The sequence below is a fragment of the Pantherophis guttatus genome, chromosome 4 (genome assembly GCF_059756535.1).
Source record: "Pantherophis guttatus breed Tessera chromosome 4, ASM5975653v1, whole genome shotgun sequence".
Lineage (NCBI taxonomy): Eukaryota > Metazoa > Chordata > Lepidosauria > Squamata > Colubridae > Pantherophis > Pantherophis guttatus.
This window is the reverse complement of record NC_142066.1, coordinates 2,667,763-2,689,161: the sequence shown is the minus strand read 5'-3', so window position 1 is coordinate 2,689,161 and position 21,399 is coordinate 2,667,763. Positions and strand designations below refer to the sequence as shown.

The 21,399-nt window shown below is 45.2% G+C and overlaps 1 protein-coding gene across 1 annotated transcript in view; it reads right to left on the bottom strand.

Annotated features, from left to right (window-relative positions):
• CHD3 (chromodomain helicase DNA binding protein 3) overlaps positions 1-21,399 on the bottom strand; it is a 120,946-nt gene that overhangs the window by 27,882 nt on the left and 71,665 nt on the right. The window contains exons 18-25 of the mRNA XM_087891632.1: positions 18,851-19,024; positions 17,251-17,392; positions 16,568-16,699; positions 9,406-9,523; positions 8,136-8,260; positions 6,072-6,303; positions 3,871-4,037; positions 893-1,070 (exon numbers count right to left, since the gene is read on the bottom strand). Coding sequence (XP_087747758.1) covers positions 893-1,070; positions 3,871-4,037; positions 6,072-6,303; positions 8,136-8,260; positions 9,406-9,523; positions 16,568-16,699; positions 17,251-17,392; positions 18,851-19,024 — 1,268 coding nt within the window. The remainder of the gene's footprint in view (positions 1-892; positions 1,071-3,870; positions 4,038-6,071; positions 6,304-8,135; positions 8,261-9,405; positions 9,524-16,567; positions 16,700-17,250; positions 17,393-18,850; positions 19,025-21,399) is intronic.

Below are 21,399 nucleotides of genomic sequence, written 5' to 3'. Positions count from 1 at the left end.
AACTCCTCATTGGCGACAGGAAGGGCATCCGGCCAGTAAAACTCTTAGCTCCATTCAGTTGCCCAGACACCACCCTGCAAGGGATTATGGGAAATGATGACTAAACAAACTGTTGGAGAGTGGTGCGGTGGCCTAGAGGTGGAGCTCTCGCCTCACAATCAGGAGTTCGATCCTAGGTAGAGGCAGAAATTTTTCTCTCTGGGCACAATGAGAATATATCTGCTGAATATAACTCCTCATTGGCAACAGGAAGGGCATCCAGCCAGTAAACACTCAGCTCAGTGGTGGGTTCCTCCCGGTTTGGTCCGGTTCGGCCGAGCCGGTAGCGGTGACGATATGATGTCACCGAACCGGTTCTCCCGCCCCCACCCTCCCACCCCCCCATGTTATTCTTACCTTTTATTTGGTCCCACCCCCAATCTATTGCTGCCTCCTGAGTCCCAGCTGATGACTAGAGGGAAAAAAACTGTTTAAACTCTTGCCGCGGGGCTTCAAAGGGCCGCCCTACAGCTGATCAGTGTTAAAAGCAAACAAATGAGTCGGGTCGTAAGTGCGAGGACTGGTCGTTAAGTGCGAGGACCTTCCAGAAATGACTCTGACCAGCTAGCCACGCCCCACCTAGTCACATGACCTCCAAGCCACGCCCACAAAATAAGCCACGCCCACAGCACCGGTAGTAAAAAAAAAATAGAACCCACCCCTGACTCAGCTCCATTCAGTTGCCCAGACTCTCACCCGTTAAGGGATTATGGGGTCGTTAAAAGAGGAGGAGGATGAGTTTTTGAGCAAACTAAGTATCGGACTCAAAACCAGAAGCCACTTTGGGTTTTAATTGAGGTAATGTTCAGGGGATGCCCAGAGGGGTGCCGTTTTTCCTTTCTGAAGCACTGACCTTGGTCCTCCTGGGCAGCGTCATTGTAGTTAACCTGCTTTCGCACCCGCTTCCCTTTGCCCAGGTTGCGAGCCAGGTCCTCCTGCTGCTGCTCGTAATGGTGCCTCAGCAGCTTCTCCCAGTAATCGGGGTCGACGTTTTCTTCCTGCTTAATAATCTCCCGTTCGATCTCTTCAATCTATTGGGGGGGGGGGGAAGAGAGAAGAGAAGGAGAGAGAGAGAGAGAGAGAGAGAGAGAGAGAGAGAGAGAGAGAGAGAGAGAGAGAGAGAGAGAGAGAGATTGGAACACACAAATATATACTGAGCAACATTTCTCAGCCTTGGCCACTTTAACATGGGTGGAGAAGAGAAGCTTAGAAGTGGGGAAGAAGAAAGGAGTGGGGGTGTCAGGTTTCGGTGTCGTCTCAAATAAATTACATTTCCAAACAAATAGACTTTGATGAAATCTTTCATTTATTAAGCACGACAATCTGTCCCCGATTATGTCGAAGCCAACACTGAATTCCTGACCCCAAACCTTCCCTTTCCGTTCCCCAATTCTCTGCGTCTCATTGGCCATCTTCCAAATCACTCTCCCCATATCTACTACTTCAGCTCCCAGGAATGTCCCCCCTCCCATCCCATCTCCTAGGGGAGATTATCTTCAGGGAAAATAAGTAGGTGAAAAGTCAAGCGTCCTCTTGCCAGCTGCCCCCTCTTCTCCTCCTTATGTCAGCACCGGAACGAATGTAGTTTGGAGTGCTGACAGGGGGAAGGTAAGGGGAAGTAGGAAAGAGAAGGAGAGGAAGAAAGAAGAAAGTAGGAGGAGAAAGAGGAAGGAAGAGAAGGGGAGGAGAAGAAGAAAGGCTGGGGTAAAGATAAATGGTAAAAGAGCAGCCCCGAAAAAGTAAAAATGAAAAATGAAAGTTAAAAGATAAGGTGAATGAAAAATGATGGATAATTGACTGTACATGTAAATGTGTTTATGAGAAATAAAAATAAAAAACTTAAAAAAAAAACATGGGTGGACCTCAACTCCCAGAATTCCCCTGCCAGCTCTTTATTTTTTTTTTTATTATTTTTTTTTTAATTTGATTTATATGCCGCCCTTCTCCGAAGACTCATGGCGGCTTACAATGTGCTCAGCAATAGCCTTCATCCTTTTGTATATTTTATACAAAGTCAGCTTATTGCCCCCACAACTGGGTCCTTAATTTACCTACCTTAGAAAGGATGGAAGGCTGAGTCAACCTTGAGCCTTGGCGAGATTCGAACCCTGCAGTAATTGCAGGCAGTTGGTCTTAATAACCAGCTTAATAACAGGGTGCCTTAAACCCCTGTACTACCAAGGCTATTTCATTTTGCCGAAGTCAAGATATATTACGCTTACTGCATACCCACTGTCTATTAAGAAAGTTACCCTACGTGGCTGGCTGGGGAATTCTGGGAGTTGAAGTCCACAAATCTTAAAGTTGCCAAGGTTGAAGACTCCTGATTTAAGACTTGTGGACTTCAACTCCCAGAATTCCCCAGCCAGCTCTTTTTCCCCCCACTTTGCTGAAGTCAAGATATATTACGCTTACTGCATACCCACCATCTACTAAGAAAGTTCTTAATAGAACTTTCTACTAAGGAAAGAAACTGTTCCTTTAAGACAGTTGCAAAAAATGTGGGAAAGGTAGTCCATCCACATCTCTTCCAATATTTGCGGGGCTGCCCCAAAGAAGAGGAGGGGGTCCACCTATTCCGCAAAGCACCTGAGGGTAGGACAAGAAGCAACGGAATGAAAATAACCAAGGAGAGAAGCAACCTGGAACTAAAGAGAAATTTCTTGACGATTAGAACAATTAATCTGTGGAACGGCTTGCCACCAGAAGTTGTGGGTGCTTCAGCACTGGAGGCTTTTAAGAAGAGCTTGGACGACCGTTGTCTGAAATGGGACGGGGTCTCCTGCTTGAGCAGGGGGTTGGACTAGAAGACCTTCAAGGTGCCTTCCAACTCTGTTATTCCTCCTCCTCCTGCTAGTATTATACTACTACTTTTTAAGAAGAGATCGGACAGCGATTTGACTAGAATTGACTAGAATTGTGTAGGGCAGTGTGGCTAACCTTTTTGCCATCGTGTGCCAAAAGCGGGGAGAGCACTGGGGGGGGGGTCGCGCACGTCTGTGCCCACACCCATAATTCTATGCACCCTGCACCCCCTGCGCATGCGCGAGCAACCCCACCAAGCTCTCCCCACTTTTGGCACACGATGGCACGGTGGGCCCGTTTTTTCACCCTCCCCAGACTCCAGAGCCTTTCTAAGAGCCTGGGGAGGGTGAAAATGGCCTTCCCCACCTCCCCGGAGGCCGGAAACAGCCCGTTTGCCGACTTCTGGAAGTCAGCAAACAGACCATTTCTGGCATCTGGAGGGCCTCTGGGTGGGTGTTTTCGCCCTCCCCAGGTTCCTAGAAAGGCTCTGGAACCTGGGGAGAGTGAATAACAGGCCTTCCGGTTTCACCGGAAGTCAGTAAACGAGTTGTTTCCAGCCTCTGGGGGTGTTGGGGAAGGCCGTTTTCGCCCTCCACTGGCTCCTAAAAAGGCTCTGGAGCCTGGGGAGAGTGAAAAATGGGCCTTCCCTACCCCTCCCCAGGCCCTCCGGAGGTAGGAAACAGCCTGTTTCCTGACTTCCGGTGGGCCCATAAGGCCCGAAAATCAGTGGAGCTGAGCTCGCGTGCCCACCGATATGGCTCCGTTCGCCATCACGGGTGTAGGGTCTGCAGGGGGTTTGACTAGAAGACCTCCAAGATCCCTTCCAACACTGATGTTCTATGTCCTTGTCCTATCCATGCTGAATGCTGGTAAAACCTTGCTGGCTGGGGAATGCTGGGAGTTGAAGTCCACCCATCTTAAAGTGGCTCGGGGTTGAGAAACGCTGATCCAGGGCGAGATAGGCATGGCCATCTTTGCACCAGCTGGTGGCCCAGGACCCAAAACAGCCATGACCCCACAACTGACCTTATCCTCTTCCCGAACCACGTACTGCGCCACCTTGAAGGAGCTGAGGTATTCGTTCATGTTCTGGACGTCGGCGTCGTCGGTGGCGTCCTGGTTACGGTCCAGGAGCCGTGCGATGGCTTCATTATCGTAGTGGATGACGCTGCTGTCTTCTTCCTTGTTCTCGCCTGGAACAGGATGGGGAGGATAAAACATCACGGCGGATTTGATGACATTTGGTCAGTAAACACACCGGGATGACGGGAACTGGATCTGTATTCAAAATAATTTGGTCTTTCAAAGTTTCCTAAAAGGCAAAAAGGTTAGGGTCAACCCTGAAGCTGACCTGACCGAAGCCATTTTGACCGCTTCAGTGTTGCCATAGCTGGAGTTTTGTAGCCAAAACAAAATACTTTCTCTTGAGAATCAAGGTCATTCTGGGTGACTTCCGGTGGCTCCGCGAATGCCAAACGGATGCTCCTGTAGGAGCTCCAGCCCCGCGATCTGTATAGCCGCTAGAACAGCGAAAATCAGCTGTCTAGCGGCTAAAAAATCTCCCCCTGGGGAAAAGGGGGAGAGAAGAGCAGAAGGATCTGGGTAGAGCTCCCCTAGACTCCCAGGTTTTTTTTCTTTTTAAGCCTGGGGGTTGCAGGGTGAGAGCTCCCTGAAAGCCCTTCGTTAGCTCCGGATCCGGGGTGACTCTGCCTTTTGCAGACCGAGGCATAGCGACCACACCAGCAACGCAATTTTAAGTTTTATAAGACATCATGACTTTGGATGCCGGCAGAGCAAAATCAGGAGAATGATAAAAAGCAAGTATTGAGCTTTAACTCCGTTTAAAAAAAGGGGAAAATGGCGCCTGAGGGCGTGAAAACGAAACTTACCAGTGAAAGTGCTTTTTAATATTTGCAACATTGTTAACAACTACCGGATTACACATTAAGAAAAAGATTTAAAGTGGAAGCGGAAAGCAAAAGACTATGGAATTGATTTCAGCTAACTTACATTTTTAAATTGTGTGAATAATCGGACTTTGAAAAAAAAAGAAAATGGCTGGTACCTTTGAAAGTGCTGAAGGACTATTATTACACACACCAGCAAATACACCAATAAGAGTTATAATACATGAAATTTTTGAGTCACAAACCACTGCTTTACTGGAAAGTCTTAAAGGTTTTTTTGATGAAAGGTCTCAGGAAGAGGAAACTGTTTTGACTCAAAACATGGAGACAAAGGAGAATATAGTATCATTTCAAGGCTTGTTAGATAGTAGTGAGCGGTTGGAAGAAGATGGGGCAGAAATCCAGTTTAATGTGACTTTGGATAAAAAGGATGCTTTCCAGACCAAGAGGGGAAAGCAAAGGAATCTGGAAGAGTTTAATCAGGAGGACTTGAGAGAGATTTATGGGGGTTTCAAATTAAATGAAATAACCTTAAGAAGACAAAAACTTTCAAAGAGACATCAACCTCAAATCCAAATTTTAAAATTCTCGAAAATAAAAGCAGGAGGAGGAGCAATGCTGAAGAATAAAGAACTATCAAACAAAAAAGGACTGGAAAAAATACAGAAAGAAGGGAAGAACTGAAGATTAATCTTTTTTGGGGAGGATTTTGGCAATAGGTTGAGAAGCTTAATCAAATTTGTATTTTTAAAGTTTATTCTAAGATAATAATATAAAGGAAGTGTGTTTTGTTAATTTGTCCATCTCTGCGCATTCTAAAAAATTTTTTAAATTAAATCTTCTTCTGTTGGTGGGTTTTCCTTCTTCCAATTTTGGGCATAGACTGTGCGGGCTGCTGTCAGTACGTGTAATGTTAAATATTGTATTTCCTTTGTGTAATTTTCTGTGGGAATCCCTAGTAGGAATTGCTCTGGTTCTCCCTTTATTGAATTCTGTGTTATTTCCTCTAACTGCTTTTTAACTTTGGCCCAGAATTTCTTTGCCACTTGGCTGAATTTCTTTGCCACTGGGCAGAAAACTTATACTTTTAATTAGGTGAAAATTGCAGGAACCTTCAGAGCCGGTTTTCACCAGATCTGTGCCAATATAGCCGATAAAGCTATTCTTTTGAGGAATCGACCTGCCTTGCAGTTTTGCTTGCTTATGGGTGTATTACTTGAAACCCTGACAGTTAGATGACTGCAATTAAATCTCCAGCTTAAGAGGGATCCCCCTTCACAGTAGCCGCCCCCACCCCCCCACCCCGGTCTGGTCTCTCACCCTCGTTTTCGTCTTTGAAGAGTTCCTCCGTGCCAAATTTGAGGATGTCGTCCAGCTCCTGCTTGGACATGCTCCCCGACTTGGAGCCCAGCCCCGGACGGACAACCAGGTGAGTCAGCATCATTTTGCGTTTGGCCACCTGGGTGATCCGTTCCTCCACGGAGGCCCGTGTGACGAAGCGGTAGATCATCACCTTGTTCGCCTGGCCGATCCGATGAGCTCTGCTGAAGGCCTATTTGGGGGGGGGGGCAGGGAGGAAAACAACCCAAAATTAGGTATTTATGTGTTGGATTTTTGTTTTTAGACCACCTTTATTGTTGTTTGTAAATAACTCAAGGGGGCGAACGTACCAGGGATTCTTTCCTCCTCTTATTTTCCCCACAATAACCCTGTGAGGTGAGCCGGACTGAGGGAATGATTGGACCAAAGTCACCCAGCCGGCTTCCATACCGAAGGTGGGACTAGAACTCACTGTCTCCTAGTGATTGACCCAAAGGCTCCCAGCTGGCTTTCATGCCCAAGGCAGGACTAGAACTAATGATCACCTAGTCGCAAGGCCAGTACCTTAACCACTAGACCAAGCTGGCTTTATTCATATTTATTAATCCATCCATCCATCCATAGCAGGGGTGTCAAACTCAATTTCATTGGGCATGCGGGCCAGATCTAAGCACCCTGTGAGTCTCAAAATTCAGTTTGAGACTCCAGATCTACAGTATCTACCTACCTACCTACCTATCATCTATCATTATCTCTCTCTCTATCTATCTATCTATCTATCTATCTATCTATCTATCTATCTCTCTCTATCTATCCATATCTATCCATTTATCTCTCTCTATCCATATCTATTCATCTATCCATCTATCTCTATCTATCTATCCATATCTATCCATCTATCATCTATATCTATCTATGTCTCTTATCTGTATCTATCTCTATCTCTATCTCATCTGTATCCTTCTATCCATCTATCCATCTATCTATCCATCTATATCTATCTATCTATCTATCTATCTATCTATCTATCTATCTATCTATCTATCATCTATATCTATCTATCCATATCTATCCATCTATCCATCATCTATATCTATCTATCTATCTATCTATGTCTATCATCTGTATCTATCTCTATCTCATCTGTATCCTTCTATCCATCTATCATCTATCTATCATCTATATCTATCTATCTATGTATCTATGTATCTATGTATCTATGTATCTATGCATCTATCTATCTATCTATCTATCTATCTATCTATCTATCTATCTATCATCTATATCTATCTATATATCCATCCATCCATCCATATCTATCCATCTATCATCTATATCTATCTATCCATCCATATCTATCCATCTATCCATCTATCTATCCATCCATCCATATCTGTCTGTCTATCCATCCGTCCGTCCATCTGTCCGTCCATCCATCTATCTATCTATATCATCTGTATCTATCTATCTATCTCATCTGTATCTATCTATCCATCCATCCATCTCTCTCTATCCTATCTGATCTACTATCTCTATGTATGTATCTATATCTCATCTCTATCATCTATCCCTCTATCTTACAGTATCCATCTGTCTGTCTATCATCTGTCTATCTGATCTAATCTATCTACCGTATCCATCCATCCATCCATCCATCCTTCCAACCAACCAACCTACCTACCTACCTATCAAATTTATTGGCCATCCACCTTACCGCCAGGTAACTCTGGGTGACTTACAGAATGTCCGTACATTCATATCAATATGACATGAATCAAGGACGCATGGAACGGAGGGAGAGTGAGTGAGTGAGTGTGGGATTTCCAATATATCTGGGGCTGCCAAAAGACATCGATGAAAGGCAGAGAGAGCGTCCAACCTAGGTTTACGACACCTACGCGCATCTCGTAATCCTAATCCTAAATAAAAAGCAATGCATAGAAGGGCTTGCTTTGGATGAGCAGGGCTCCTTGTGACGGACCAGAGGGAAGAAGCTTTGGGCAGATCCCCTAAAGGATCACTCATCCTCTGTTTGATGTGTCTTCCTGACAGAAGGACACTCACCTGGATATCGTTGTGGGGATTCCAGTCGGAATCAAAAATGATCACCGTGTCTGCCGTGGCCAAATTGATCCCTAAGCCGCCAGCTCGCGTCGAGAGCAAGAAGCAGAACTGCTGGGCTCCCGGGGCTGGAAAGGAAAGGTTGGGTGAATAATTGGCATGAGAAACAACCCCCTGCCCCGCTGCAAAAAAAGTGGAATATTGAATATTTGGAACGCTGTTGGAAAATCCTGGCCGGCAACTGCTTGCTTGCCGCAGCCAAGAAAGGGAGAGGAATTTCAAAACAGAAAGCCCAGCTCCTGTCTCCCTATAACCCTGTTTCCCTGAAAATAAGACCTATCCAGAAAATAAGCCCTAGCATCCTTTTTTTACTTGTGCGCCTAAGCCCTACCCCCAAAATAAGCCTACTTAAGAACATGCGCCGCCGCCTGTTCTGACCTAGGCTCCCTTAAAAAGTAGGAAGCAGAGCGTTGGTCCCGGCAAAACCTCTTTTATTTACACGACTGTGAATTCCTTTCATTCACAGTCAGCAAGGCCTGTCCAAACAGTCTTTCGGAGGACTATTTATCAACACAGACCTTATCTCGCTTGGCAAGCTGCCATGTAACTTGTTTCCAAACGCAGTACAAGGCCAAACTTGGCACAGAGTCACAAACAGAACTTTTCACTCTTGAAACGACCGAACGAATGGTTTACTGCAAAAGCCCCCTCCCCGTTCGCTCCTCTTTTGTTTCCTAAGGGAGGGCCGATTGACTCCAAGGTGTGGCTTTACTCCCAAGTCGACCCTGTTGTTGTGGCTCTGTTGCCTGAGCCTGGGCTATCAACAGATGCAGACTCTGAAGCTGAGCTTGTGTCCAATGATATGGCTACTTGCAAATCCAGAAGAACTGTTTATTGTGAATGACTACAACAACTGGTAAGAAGACTTTGTTATTGGATTATCCCTGGACTGTCGTTTTGCTATCTCCTGCTTTATATGTGTATGACCTGGACTGTTTATTGGACTGTGCCTTACTATTTCCTGAAAGTAAACACAACTCAGTGTATCTGTGTGTTGACTGTGTTTATTCGTACCTACTCTCAATCGCTTTCATGTACACACCCTTGCTATTCAAGGGTTACTCTGCGAATTCCTTACAACGCGTGCCACCTGTGTGCCACAGGTTCGCCATCACGGCCCTAGTGCTTATTTTGGGGCCCAAAAGAAAATAAGACCCAATCTTATTTTAGGGGGAAAACACAGGTAATCACCTCGCGCGGCCCTTGTACTCACCATTAAACCTATCTATGGCTTCTTGGCGCAAAGCTCCGGTAATGCCACCATCTATCCGTTCATACTTGTAGCCCTCGTAGTCGAGGAAGTCCTCAAGCAGGTCCAGCATTTTGGTCATCTGGGGAAAAAAAACACACACACACACACACCGTCAGCAAGACTCAAGTCAGAAGGGGAAAAAGGCAGGATGAAACCTCAGTCATGATAATACGGCCCGTTAGGTGCTCGAAAAGTCGAAACGCCTCAAGAAAAACGAAAGCACCGTTGGTGCTCCACCGACGACAGCCCGTTTAGTGACTGTTCAAAGTTGCAAGAGCTGTTTTATTGGCCAGGATGTTTATTTATTTATTTATTGTTCAAATTTATATACTGCCCTTCTCCCAAAGGACTCAGGGCGGTGAACAGCCGAAGATAAAAATACATAGAATACAAAATTTAAAAATAGTTTAAAACAAATTAAATAGTATTGGCCCACGACAATTAAAACACCCCAATTTAAAATCAAATTAAGAACTAAATTACTCAATTAAAAGAGTTAGGCCAGCCCGGCTTGTTGGAATAGAAAGGTCTTGAGGGCGCGGCGGAAGGTGCGTAGATCTGGAATCCTCCTTATCTCCGGGGGCAATTTGTTCCATAGGGCAGGTGCTCCCACAGAGAAGGCTCTCCCCCTGGGGGCCGCCAGCCGACACTGTTTGACCGACGGCACCCCGAGGAGCCCCTCTCTGTGGGAGCGTACTGGCCGGCGGGAGACTCTTAGTGGCAGAAGGCTGTCTCGAATATTCTCGAATAGGTCTCCGAATTGTTGGAGGTGTGGACACAAACAAGGGACATTCTACCACATGTGGTGGACCTGTCCTAAGATTAGGAAATTTTGGGGCAAGATTAAAAAATGGCTGGATGAAATAACAAGGCAGAAGATAGAAAGAAAGTTGGAATTGTTTCTCCTGGGTATTCTGGAAGGGAAAATGCAGAAAAGTATACAATATATCATATTACACATACTAATGGCAAGTTGAACTGTGATAGCACAAAATTGGAAACAACCAGACACCCCTCCAGATCAAATCATAGTAAAACAAATATACGAATGTGCAGAGATGGACAGATTATCTATGGAAATGAAGGAGAGGGAGGACACCGAGTTCTATTTAATATGGAATAAATGGTATTCCTGGCTGGAGAGTAAACATAAAATTTAAGGGATGTTTTTGTTACAAGATCGAATTGTAAATAGAAATCAAGATCATTTAAATAAAGATGTACGTTTAAGACAGAAATATTTAGAAGTAGAATTTGTGTCAAGAGGCTAAATAGATTAGAGATACCGATGCAGGAAAGTTGTTACTAGTATTGAAATTTTATTTATTTATTTAATTTTATTTTATTTTATTTTTATACCGCCCTTCTCCTGAAGGACTCAGGGCAGTGAACAGTCAGAATAACATACATATAATGTGAAATAAAAATAATTTAAAATAATTAAACCGATTTGGCTCATCAATTAAGATCCTCAGCATAGAATTTAGATAAACTGAAAATTTATGCCAGTCCAGCTTGGTGAAATAGAAAAGTCTTCAAGGCACGACGGAAAGTAGGGAGATCTGGGATCATTCGTATCCCTGGGGGTATCCTGTTCCATAGGTCAGGTGCCCCCACAGAGAAGGCTTTTGGATATGTTTATTTTTTGGTTGTTTATATCTTTTGTTTTCTGTGTGTGTTTTTTTTTCTTGCTTTATTTTTTTGTGTATTATGTTTCTTTTTGTACTGTGTATTTTAATCTTTGGAAATTTAATAAAAAAAAAAATTTTTAAAAAAAAATGAAGTTGCAAAGCCTCTGAAAAAAAGGGACTCACGGCCATTTTTCACACTTACAACCGTTGCAACATCCCCATAGTCACGTGATTAAAATTCAGGCGCTTAGCAACCGAACGATGGCCAAAAAAAAAAAAGACCGTAAAATCGGGCAACTCAACTTTAACAGTTGTCTCACTTAGCAAACAAGAAATCCTGGTCGTAAGTTGTGAATTACCTGTAACTGCCGTTTCAAAAGCTTTTTTACGCTCTTGCCATGACTTCATTAAACAGGCAGCAAGTTTTCCAGGAAACATGCAGTAACAGTATAACAGACTTGGAAGGGATCTTAGAGGTCTTCTAGTCCAACCCCCTGCTAGAGCAGGAGACCCCTAGACCGTTTCAGACAAGGGGCTGTCCAGCCTCTTCTTAAAAATCTCCAGTGTTGGACCAACCACAACTTCTGGTGGCAAGTCATTCCACCGATTGATTTTTCTCACTTTTAGGAAATCCCTCCTTAATTCTAGCTTGGATTCCCTCCTTCATGAGTTTCCATCGGTTGCTTCTTGTCCTGCCTTCAGGTGCCCTGGAGAATAATTTGACTCCCCTCTTCTTTGGGGCGGCCCCTCAAATATTGGAAGACTGCTATCGTGTCACCCCTGGTCCTTCTTTTCATCAAACTAGACATACCCAATTCCTGCAACCGTTCTTCGTATGAACTGGATTAGCCTCCAGTTCCCTAATCATCTTTGTTGCTCTTCTCTGCACTCTTTTTTCTAGAGTCTCAACCTCTTTTTTACATCGTGGCGACCAAAGCTGGATGCAGGATTCCAAGTGTGGCCTTAAGGTAAAGATAAAGGTTCCCCTCGCACATCTGCGCTAGTCATTCCTGACTCTAGGGGGCGGTGCTCATCTCCGTTTCAAAGCCCAAGAGCCAGTGCTGTCCGAAGACGTCTCCGTGGTCATGTGGCCGGCATGATTCTACACACAGTCACTCATGCCCTCGTCACCTCTCGTCTGGACTATTGTAACGCTCTCTACATGGGGCTCCCCTTGAGGTGCACTCGGAGGCTCCAACTGGCGCAGAGTGCGGCCGCGCGGGTGGTTATGGGAGCAACATGGAGGTCCCATGTAACACCTCTCCTGCGCGAGCTGCACTGGCTCCCGGTGGTCTTCCGAGTGCGCTTCAAGGTTTTGGTTACTACCTTTAAAGCGCTCCATGGCTTAGGACCTAGTTATCTACGGGACCGCCTGCTACCACCAATAGCCTCCCACCGGCCAGTACGCTCCCATAGAGAGGGGCTCCTCCGGGTGCCGTCGGCCAAACAATGTCGGCTGGTGGCCCCCAGGGGGAGAGCCTTCTCTGTGGGGGCACCTACCATCTGGAACGAGCTCCCCCCGGAGATACGGAGGATCCCGGATCTTCGCACCTTCCGTCGCGCGCTTAAAACGTTTTTATTTCATCAAGCTGGCCTGGCCTAAATCATCTCCTCTTTTAAATTTAAATTTTAAACATAAATTTTTAATCTGTTTAATTATGGGGGTATTTTAAAATTCAGCCTAAATTATTTAATTTGTTTTAATTTATTCTAGATTTTGTATTTCCTGTGTTTTATCTTCTGGCTGTTCACCGCCCTGAGTCCTTCGGGAGAAGAGCGGTATAGAAATTTAATAAAATAAATAAATAAATAAATAAAATGATTCAATGCCAAAAGTGCACGGAACGCTGTTCCCTTCCCACCAAAGGTGGTCCCTATTCTTTCTACTTGCATTTTTTACGGGGTTTCGAATGGCTAGGTTGGCAGAAGCTGGGACAAGTGACGGGAGCTCATCCCGTGACGCGGCGCTAGGGATTCGAACCGCTGAACTGCCGACCTTCCAATCCACAAGCTCAGCGTCTTAGCCACTGAGCCACCACGTCCCTAGTGTGGCCTTACCAAGGCGTTATAACCCATAATCCACCTGCTGTCATCATCCGTTAACAATGCAAAAGAAGCCAGAATAAGCACCCACTTAAAACCACTTAACCGGTGCGAGAAGCGAAAAAGCCAAGATTAATCGGAACGGAGCATGAATACGCTCGAGGGCAATTCAGAGTCGACTTGGCCACTTCAGGCTAAACCGAAACGTATTTCTGGATAAATTGCAAAATGCTGGAAGGAGCGAGAGGAACGTTTCCCTGCCGTTCTCCCAGGAAGGCAGGTCAGAAGGAAACGTCCGTCAGTCGGGCTGACAGCCCCTTGACAGGATACAGAGAGTCCGTTTCCGGAGATAATGAACTTGACAGGGTCGCCCCTCTTGGTCTCCTCCTGACAACCTCACTCCGAGACGAGTTCCATCACCTCCTAGACCCAAGTTGCCATGGAGAAACCGAAAGGAGAAACTGTCCACCAATAGGAAAATATTCAGCAGGTGGTGGAAAAGGGGGGGGGAAAAAATAAGCCACCATAGAAAAAAAGAACTAAGCCGGCTTATAGATGGGGTTAAGGCCCGGCACCTTTAAGAAGCAATTCTCAGTTCCTCTCTGAGCTTGGTAGTTTTCTTGTAGACGTTTCGGGACCCAACTAGGGAACGCCATCGGTGCAAGAAGGAAGGAGGAGCAGGGTTTGCACTCTGTTTATAATAGACAGTGTTGGTACGAGTGCTGGTCTTCGTGGTTCCCCGACAAACGTCCCACCACTAACACCAACACTGGCAGAGCAACCCCCTGGTATATAAACAGAGAGCAAACCCTGCTCCCTTGTAGCACTGATGGTGTTACCTAGTTGGGTCATGAAACGCCTGCAAAAAAACCACCCAGCTCAGAGGGCACCAAGGACCCCCACAGTTCAACGCTGAAATATTGATATTTCACCGGACTCCCTAACTCCTCTCTGAGACCCCAGTGAGAAATGACAGACATGTGCTTATTTAGCCTGTTGTGGCTCCATTACCGGAGCCTGTGTCATCGGCAGGAGAGGACTCCGAGAGCGAAGGAGAGGAGTTGGCAAGGCCTCCCTCTCCAGGACCCTCCTCTCTGGCAATGCCTTCGGTGTCCGCCGAAGGGCAAGAGATAGGGCCGGGGCCAAGCACGCCCACGCAACCACAGGTGGACAGTGATGAGGGTAATGAGTCTTGGCTGGATCCACGCCAGCGTCGCAGAGATAAGCACGTGCAACAGAAGAAAAGGCGTGCCCGAGATTAGGCTGAGTCACTGGACCACACCCGACAGGGGATAAAAGGGAGCGTGGTGGCCAGTCAAACCTTGTGATGAACAAAGCTGAAAGCTTCCACGCCATTCTGCATTGCCGGACTTTTTGCTATAGACTTTGCTGGATTATCTCTGGACTTGATTAACTCCGTAATTATTGAGCTGTTTCTTTTGATGTACCAGAAGCGGGGAGAAGTTATCTCTCCTCTTTATAAATAATAAACTCTTGGCAGGCAGCCACTAGGTTGTTGCCAAGTTCCGTTATCATAAGGAAAAGGATTTTGCCGGCTGGTTTGGTCTTTAACTCTTGAACGTCTGTTGGTGTGTGTGTGTGTGTGGTTGGGGACAGAACATAGACTTTGTATATTACAAAACGTGTATGTACATTGTACAGGAGATGTAAATTTCAAATAGCAGAGCTAGTATAATTAATCCTGCTCTAATGGACCAGTTGTGTTGTGACCACAACTCCTGAGCCTGTCCGAACAGAGGAAGAGGACTCAGAAGGTGATGGGGAGGAACTGACAAGGCCTCCCTCTCCAGGACCCTCCTCTCAGGCAATGCCTCAGGTTCCATCCGAAGGCCAAGAGGAACAGCCTGGGATATGCCAGGAGGAAAGCATATCGGAACAACAACAGATAGGGAGCGAGGATGATGAATCCTGGCTTGATCCCAGGCAGCGTCGGAGGGAGAAGCGTGCGCAGCAACGAAAGAGGCGTGGGAGGGCCAGAGATTGAGCTGAGTCACAGAGCCACACCCCACAAGGAATAAAAGCGGGTGGGATTGCTCTTCAGGCTTTGTGACGGTCGAAGTTAAAAACCTGAGAGTCACATCACGTTACCTGAAATCTGGCTTGTGCATATTTGGATTGGGCCTTGGCGAACTCTTGCTTCGTGGATTACTTTTTGCTACTGAACCAGACTGAGGAGAAACTCTCTCTTGCTGACTGTGAGTGAAAACTGACTTGGCAGGCATTTCGCAGTTTACTGCCAAAACTCTTATCTGCAAGGGTTTCTAGTCTGATTGCTTAATAAAATTTTGGCAGGCGTGCCTGGTTGTGTGTTTGCCTGTGTGGGGAAGGGGGACAGAATAATTTGGGACAAGGCTGACTCGTTCATCAAAGTCCCTTCAACTGGAGACTCTTTGCATCCTTTCCACAACAATGCCCCCACGAATGAGACGCAGACATCGGCCGCATAAGGACATTACGCCAACGATGTAAACGAACGTGGTCCTTTGCAGCAATCTGTCACTTTGCACAAAGGCAAAACAGTTCAAAAGATGTCAACTGGTGGAGAAATAAGAAAAGGGGCCCCTCCCTTCGGAAGGCCACCTCACCAAGATCCAGTAAATCTAGATCCCCTTATTAAAAATCAGTTGAAGGACTAAGTAGTGGGGAAAATGTATATGTTTTAGCCTCATCTTAAAAATAAAATAATCCGAGATATCTAAATGACTCTAAAACATACAGAATCATAGGTGCTGGAAGGGACCCTAGAGGTCTTCTATTCCAACCCTCTGTTCAAGCAGGAATACCCGTGAGGGCGAACCTATGGCACGCGTGGGACTGGGAGTCAGAAAATCGGCCGTTTCCTGCCTCCAGAGTGTCTCCGGGGGTGGTAGGGAAGGCCGTTTTCGCCCTCCCCCGGCTCCTAGAAAGACTCTGGAATACGAATAGAATAGAATAGAATAGAATAGAATAGAATAGAATAGAATAGAATAGAATAGAATAGAATAGAATAGAATAGAATAGAATAGAATATATGGAATGGAATGGAATGGAATGGAATGGAATGGAATGGAATGGAATGGAATAGAATAGAATAGAATAGAATAGAATAGAATAGAATAGAATAGAATAGAATAGAATAGAATAACAGAGTTGGAAGGGACCTTGGAGGTCTTCTAGTCCAACCCCCCGCTTAGGCATGAAACCCTACACCACTTCAGACAAATGGTTATCCAACATCTTCTTGAAACCCTCCAGTGATGAAACACACCCACAGCCTCTGGAGGCAAGTAGTTCCACCGGTTAATTGTTGGCAAAGCCCTGATACGGGAACCCTGCTGTTATGTCATGTCGCCCCTGATCCTTCTTCTCTGCCTTCTTTCGAGGATCTCGGCATTCTACTGCACCAGTGAGCCTGTTAGGCAATCCGTACCTGAGCCCATTTTCGTTACCTGGGAGAAGATCAGCACTCGGTGGCCCTGCTCCTTCAGTTTCCTCAGCATCTTCTGCAGAAGCATCAGTTTCCCAGAGGCCTTGATGAGAGCCCCCCCTTCATAGGCACCGCTTGGCAGCTTGGGAGATTCCTGCCGGGACAATAATATGTGAAAATATTATTATTATTATTTTGGAATGATAATTCCAAAATTGTTGAATAAATGATAAATGAGAATAATGATACAAAGATATATATATATCTGCGCTATGCGCTAGTCGTTCCCGACTCTAGAGGGCGCTGCTCATCTCCGTTTCAAAGCCGAAGAGCCAGCGCTGTCCGAAGACGTCTCCGTGGTCATGTGGCCGGCGTGACTCAACGCCGAAGGCGCACGGAACGCTGTTTCCTTCCCACCAAAGGTGGTCCCTATTTTTTCTACTTGCATTTTTTACGGGGTTTCGAACTGCTAGGTTGGCGGAAGCTGGGACAAGTCACGGGAGCTCACCCCGTGACGCGGCGCTAGGGATTCGAACCGCTGAACTGCCGACCTTTCAATCGAGAAGCTCAATGTCTTAGCCACTGAGCCACGGCGTCCCTCTTGTTATAAGCAGAAGGGAACCCTAAGCTGAAGACGACAATTCCTGCCGCCAGAGGACATTCCTGTCACCAACCCTCTGGCAGCCACTGGGCTGGCAAACCTACCATGGCAGCGACGGGGAAGAGGTAGGGGTGATTGCAGCATTTCTTCAAGTCCATCATGATGTTGAGCAAGGAGACTTGGTTTCCGCCGCCGCGGGAGTTCAGGGCTTCAAAGTTGCGAGTCAAGATGTATTTATAGTATTTCCTGATTTGGGAAAAAGGAAGGTTGGGGGGGGGAAATTAAGAAGGGAAGGAGACTAACATAAGAAAAGATGCGATAACCTACAGTAGTGGCCCAAAATTGTGGAAACCTTTTGGGAAAAGTTGTATTTTCTTAAGCTAGCTAATAACACCACTTTTGTTTTAGTAATACTATAAACTTCTATATCAATGGAAAGATAGTTTAATGAAGAATGTAATGCAATCGCGTTGATGAAGGGTTTGGTATTATTATTATTATTATTATTATTATTATTATTATTAATAATAATAATAATAATAATAATAATAATAATAATAATAATAATAATAATAATAATAATATTTCTGTGCCGCCCACTCTCCGAGGACTCTGGGCGGCTTACACCAAAGACAGTATAGTAAATCACATATTGCCCCCAACAATCTGGGTCCTCATTTTACCCACCTCGGAAGGATGGAAGGCTGAGTCAACCGTGAGCCGGTGAGATTTGATCTGCTGATCTGCTGAATTAGCAGTCAGCTGAAGTAGCTGCAATACAGCACTCTAACCACTGCGCCACCTCGGCTCATATTAGAATAGCAGTTACAGGATAAAGAAGAAAGAGAGATGGAGAGAGAGAGAAAAAGAGACAGAAAGAGAGAGAGGGACAGAAAGAGAGATAAAAAAGAAAGAGGGAGAGAGAAAAAGAGAGATAAAAAAGAAAGAGAAAGCAAGACAGAAAGACAGAAAAAGAGATTAAAAAAGAAAGAGAAAGAGAGAGAGAAAGAGAGGGAGAGAAAAGAGAGAAAAGAGAAAAAGAGAGAGAGAAAAGAGAGAAAGAGAGAAAAAAGAGAAAGAGACAGAGAAAAGAGAGAGCGGGAGAGAAAAAGAGAGGGAGGGAGGGAGAGAAAAAAAGAAAGGGAGAGAAAAAGAAAGATAAAAAAGAAAGAGACAGAAAGAGAGAGACAGACAGAGAGAAAAAGAGAGGGAGAGAGAGAAAAGAGAAAGAGAGAAAAGAGAAAAATAGAGAGAAAAGAGAGAGAGAGAGAGAGAGAAAAGAGAGAGAGAGAGAGAGAGAAAAGAGAGACCCAGTAAAATCAAAGTAGCCATTTTCTGAATTTTGGACCCGACACGCCTCAAAAGTTCTCCATCTGGGTTCTAACTTGACAAATTCCCTGCTCCTCACGCACAAAACTTTACCGACTCCTGGAAACATATATTTTCAAAGAAAAAGAAAAACAAACAAACAAAAAAAAAAAACACAAGGAAGTCCAGTTGCCTTTTGAAAGGGGAAAAAATAAAAATAAAAAATTTAAAAAGCACCTTTGGGACAACCGTGAGCTGGAGATGATGGAGAATCATCATCTCCACGGAGACCTAAAAAAACCCAACCCAACACTAAATTACTTGGAACCCCTGACACTTGAATCCCGACTTGAGGCTCCTTTGCCCCCCCTCCACCCTCCAAACGCTGCCCCGTACTTCTGCATGGGGCTGAGCTCCACCCGAACGATCAGCTCCGTCTTGGCCGGCATGTTCTTGAAGACGTCGGCTTTGAGGCGACGTAACATGTGAGGACCCAGGAGGTCGTGGAGTTTCTTAATTTGATCCTCCTTGGAGATGTCCGCAAATTCCTCCAGGAATCCTTCCAGGTTGCTGAGGGAGAGAGAGAAACACACAAACACAATCAAATGCCATACATGGGTAAGTCCTCGACTTACGACGGTTCACTGAGTGACCGCTGAAAGTTACAACGGCACTGGGGGGGGGAAAAAAGCGACATAGGATCATTTTTCACGCTTACGAGCGTTGTAGCAATCACGGGATGAAAATTTAGATGCTTGGTAACTGACTCGTAGTTATGACCGGGGGATCACGTGATCCCCTTTTGCGACCTCTCGACGAGCGAAGTCCATGGGGGAAAAGCCAGATTCGCTTAACAACCGTGTTACTCATTGAACGACTGCAGGGATTTGCTTCCCAGTTTCGGTGGCAAGGAAGTTCGTGAAATGGGGCAAAGCTCACTTTTTTTCTGATCGTTTCAGTGGGCAACATGAATTTTGGGCTCCGTCGTGGTCGTTTACTCGAGGACGGCCTGTGTACGGTTAGCCCTTGATTTATGACCCCAATAGGGATGGGAATTCCCTTTGGTTGAATTTTGCCTGAATGCCTGAATTTTACTTTTTTAACAGATTAACTGAGTTGGGAAGGGACCTTGTAGGTCATCTAATCCAGCCCCCCTCCCATCCAAGCAGGAGAACCTACATCATTTCTGACAGAGGGCAGTCTAGTCTCTTCTCTAAAGCCTCCAGGGATGAAGCTCCCACAACTTCTGAAGGCAACTTCTGTTCCATCGGTTGATGGTTCTCACTGTCATAAAATTCCTCCTTATTTCCAGATTGAATCTCTCTTTGGTCAGTTTCCATCCATTATTCCTTGTCTGGCCTTGGGGTGTTTTGGAAAACAGCTTGACCCCCTTCCTCCTCTCTGGGGCAGCCCCCCAAATATTGGAATGCTGCTCTCATGTCTCCCCTGGTCCTTCTCTTCTCTTCACTAGACTAGCCAGGCCCAGTTCCTGCAACCGTTCTTCATATGTTTTAGCCTCCAGCCACCTCATCCTCTTTTTTGCTCTTCTCTGCACTCTTTCCAGAGTTTCAACATCTTTTTTTTATAGTGTGGTAACCAAAACTGGATGCAGGACTCTAGGTGTGGTCTTACTAAGGCTTTGTAGAGTGGTATTAGTACCTCCCTTGATCCTGATTGTACCCCTCTGTTGATGCAATTTAGGATTGCATTGGCTTTTTTGGCTGCCACCGGACATTCCTGGCTCATATTTAGCTGGTTGCCCACTAAGACTCCAAGATCCCTCTCACAGTGACTGCTATTAAGCCTGGTTTCCCCTAGTCTCTCTGTGTACTTTGGGTTTTTCTTGCCTAAGTGTAAGACTGTTTTTTTAAAAAAATTTTTTGATTTATATGCCGCCCTTCTCCGGAGACTCAGGGCGGCTTACAATGCGTTAAGCAATAGCCTTCATCCTTTTGTATATTTATACAAAGTCAGCTTATTGCCTCCACAAACTGGGTCCTCATTTCACCTACCTTAGAAAGGATGGAAGGCTGAGTCAACCTTGAGCCTGGCGAGATTCGAACCTGCAGTAACTGCAGGCAGCTGGTCTTAATAACAGGGTGCTTTAGACCACTGTACTACCAGGCTCTTGACTTTTCTCTACGTTGAATTTCATTTTCTTAAGATAGGGCCCAGAGTTCGAATCTATCAAGATCCATGTTTCTTTTTTTTTTTTTTCATTTTTGCCCTGGTTGTTAAGCAAGTTGCTGCAATGCCTCCGTTGGTAGGAACGGAGGAGTCATCCCTAAATCTTCTAAGACAAAAAAAAAGGATCTGAAGGACCATCAGAGGATGGAATCAGAGGAGATTCGGAGGATCCCGGACCTACGCACCTTCCGCCGTGCCCTCAAGACTCTTTTGTTCCAACAAGCCGGGCTGGCCTAATTCTAATTCTTTTAACTTTTAATCTTTAATTTTTAATTCTTGAGGCTTAAAAATGGGTTTTTAATTAGTTACGGGCCATATTGTTTAATATATATATTAAATTGGTTATTAAATTTTCTATTTGTGTGTTCTTATTCTGGCTGTACACCGCCCTGAGTCCTTCGGGAGAAGGGCGGTATATAAATTCAAATAAATTGGCCTGGCCTAACTCTCCTCTTTTAAATTTTTAATTCGTTTGATTTTATAAATTGGGTGTTTTAATCTGTGTTTCGGCCAAAATATTTAATAATTTTTAAGGGACTTTTAATATTTGTATTATCTGTATTTTATCTTGGCTGTTCACCGCCCTGAGTCCTCCGGGAGTAGGGCGATATAGAAATTTGATAAATAAATAAATAAAATAAATAAAAATAAATCAACAATGCAACGCAAGAGAATGGGGGAAATAAACAGAATGTTGGCAATACCCAATCTGGCCAGGAGAGGGAGCCATTTTGCCAGACACAAAACTTTGTTTTAAG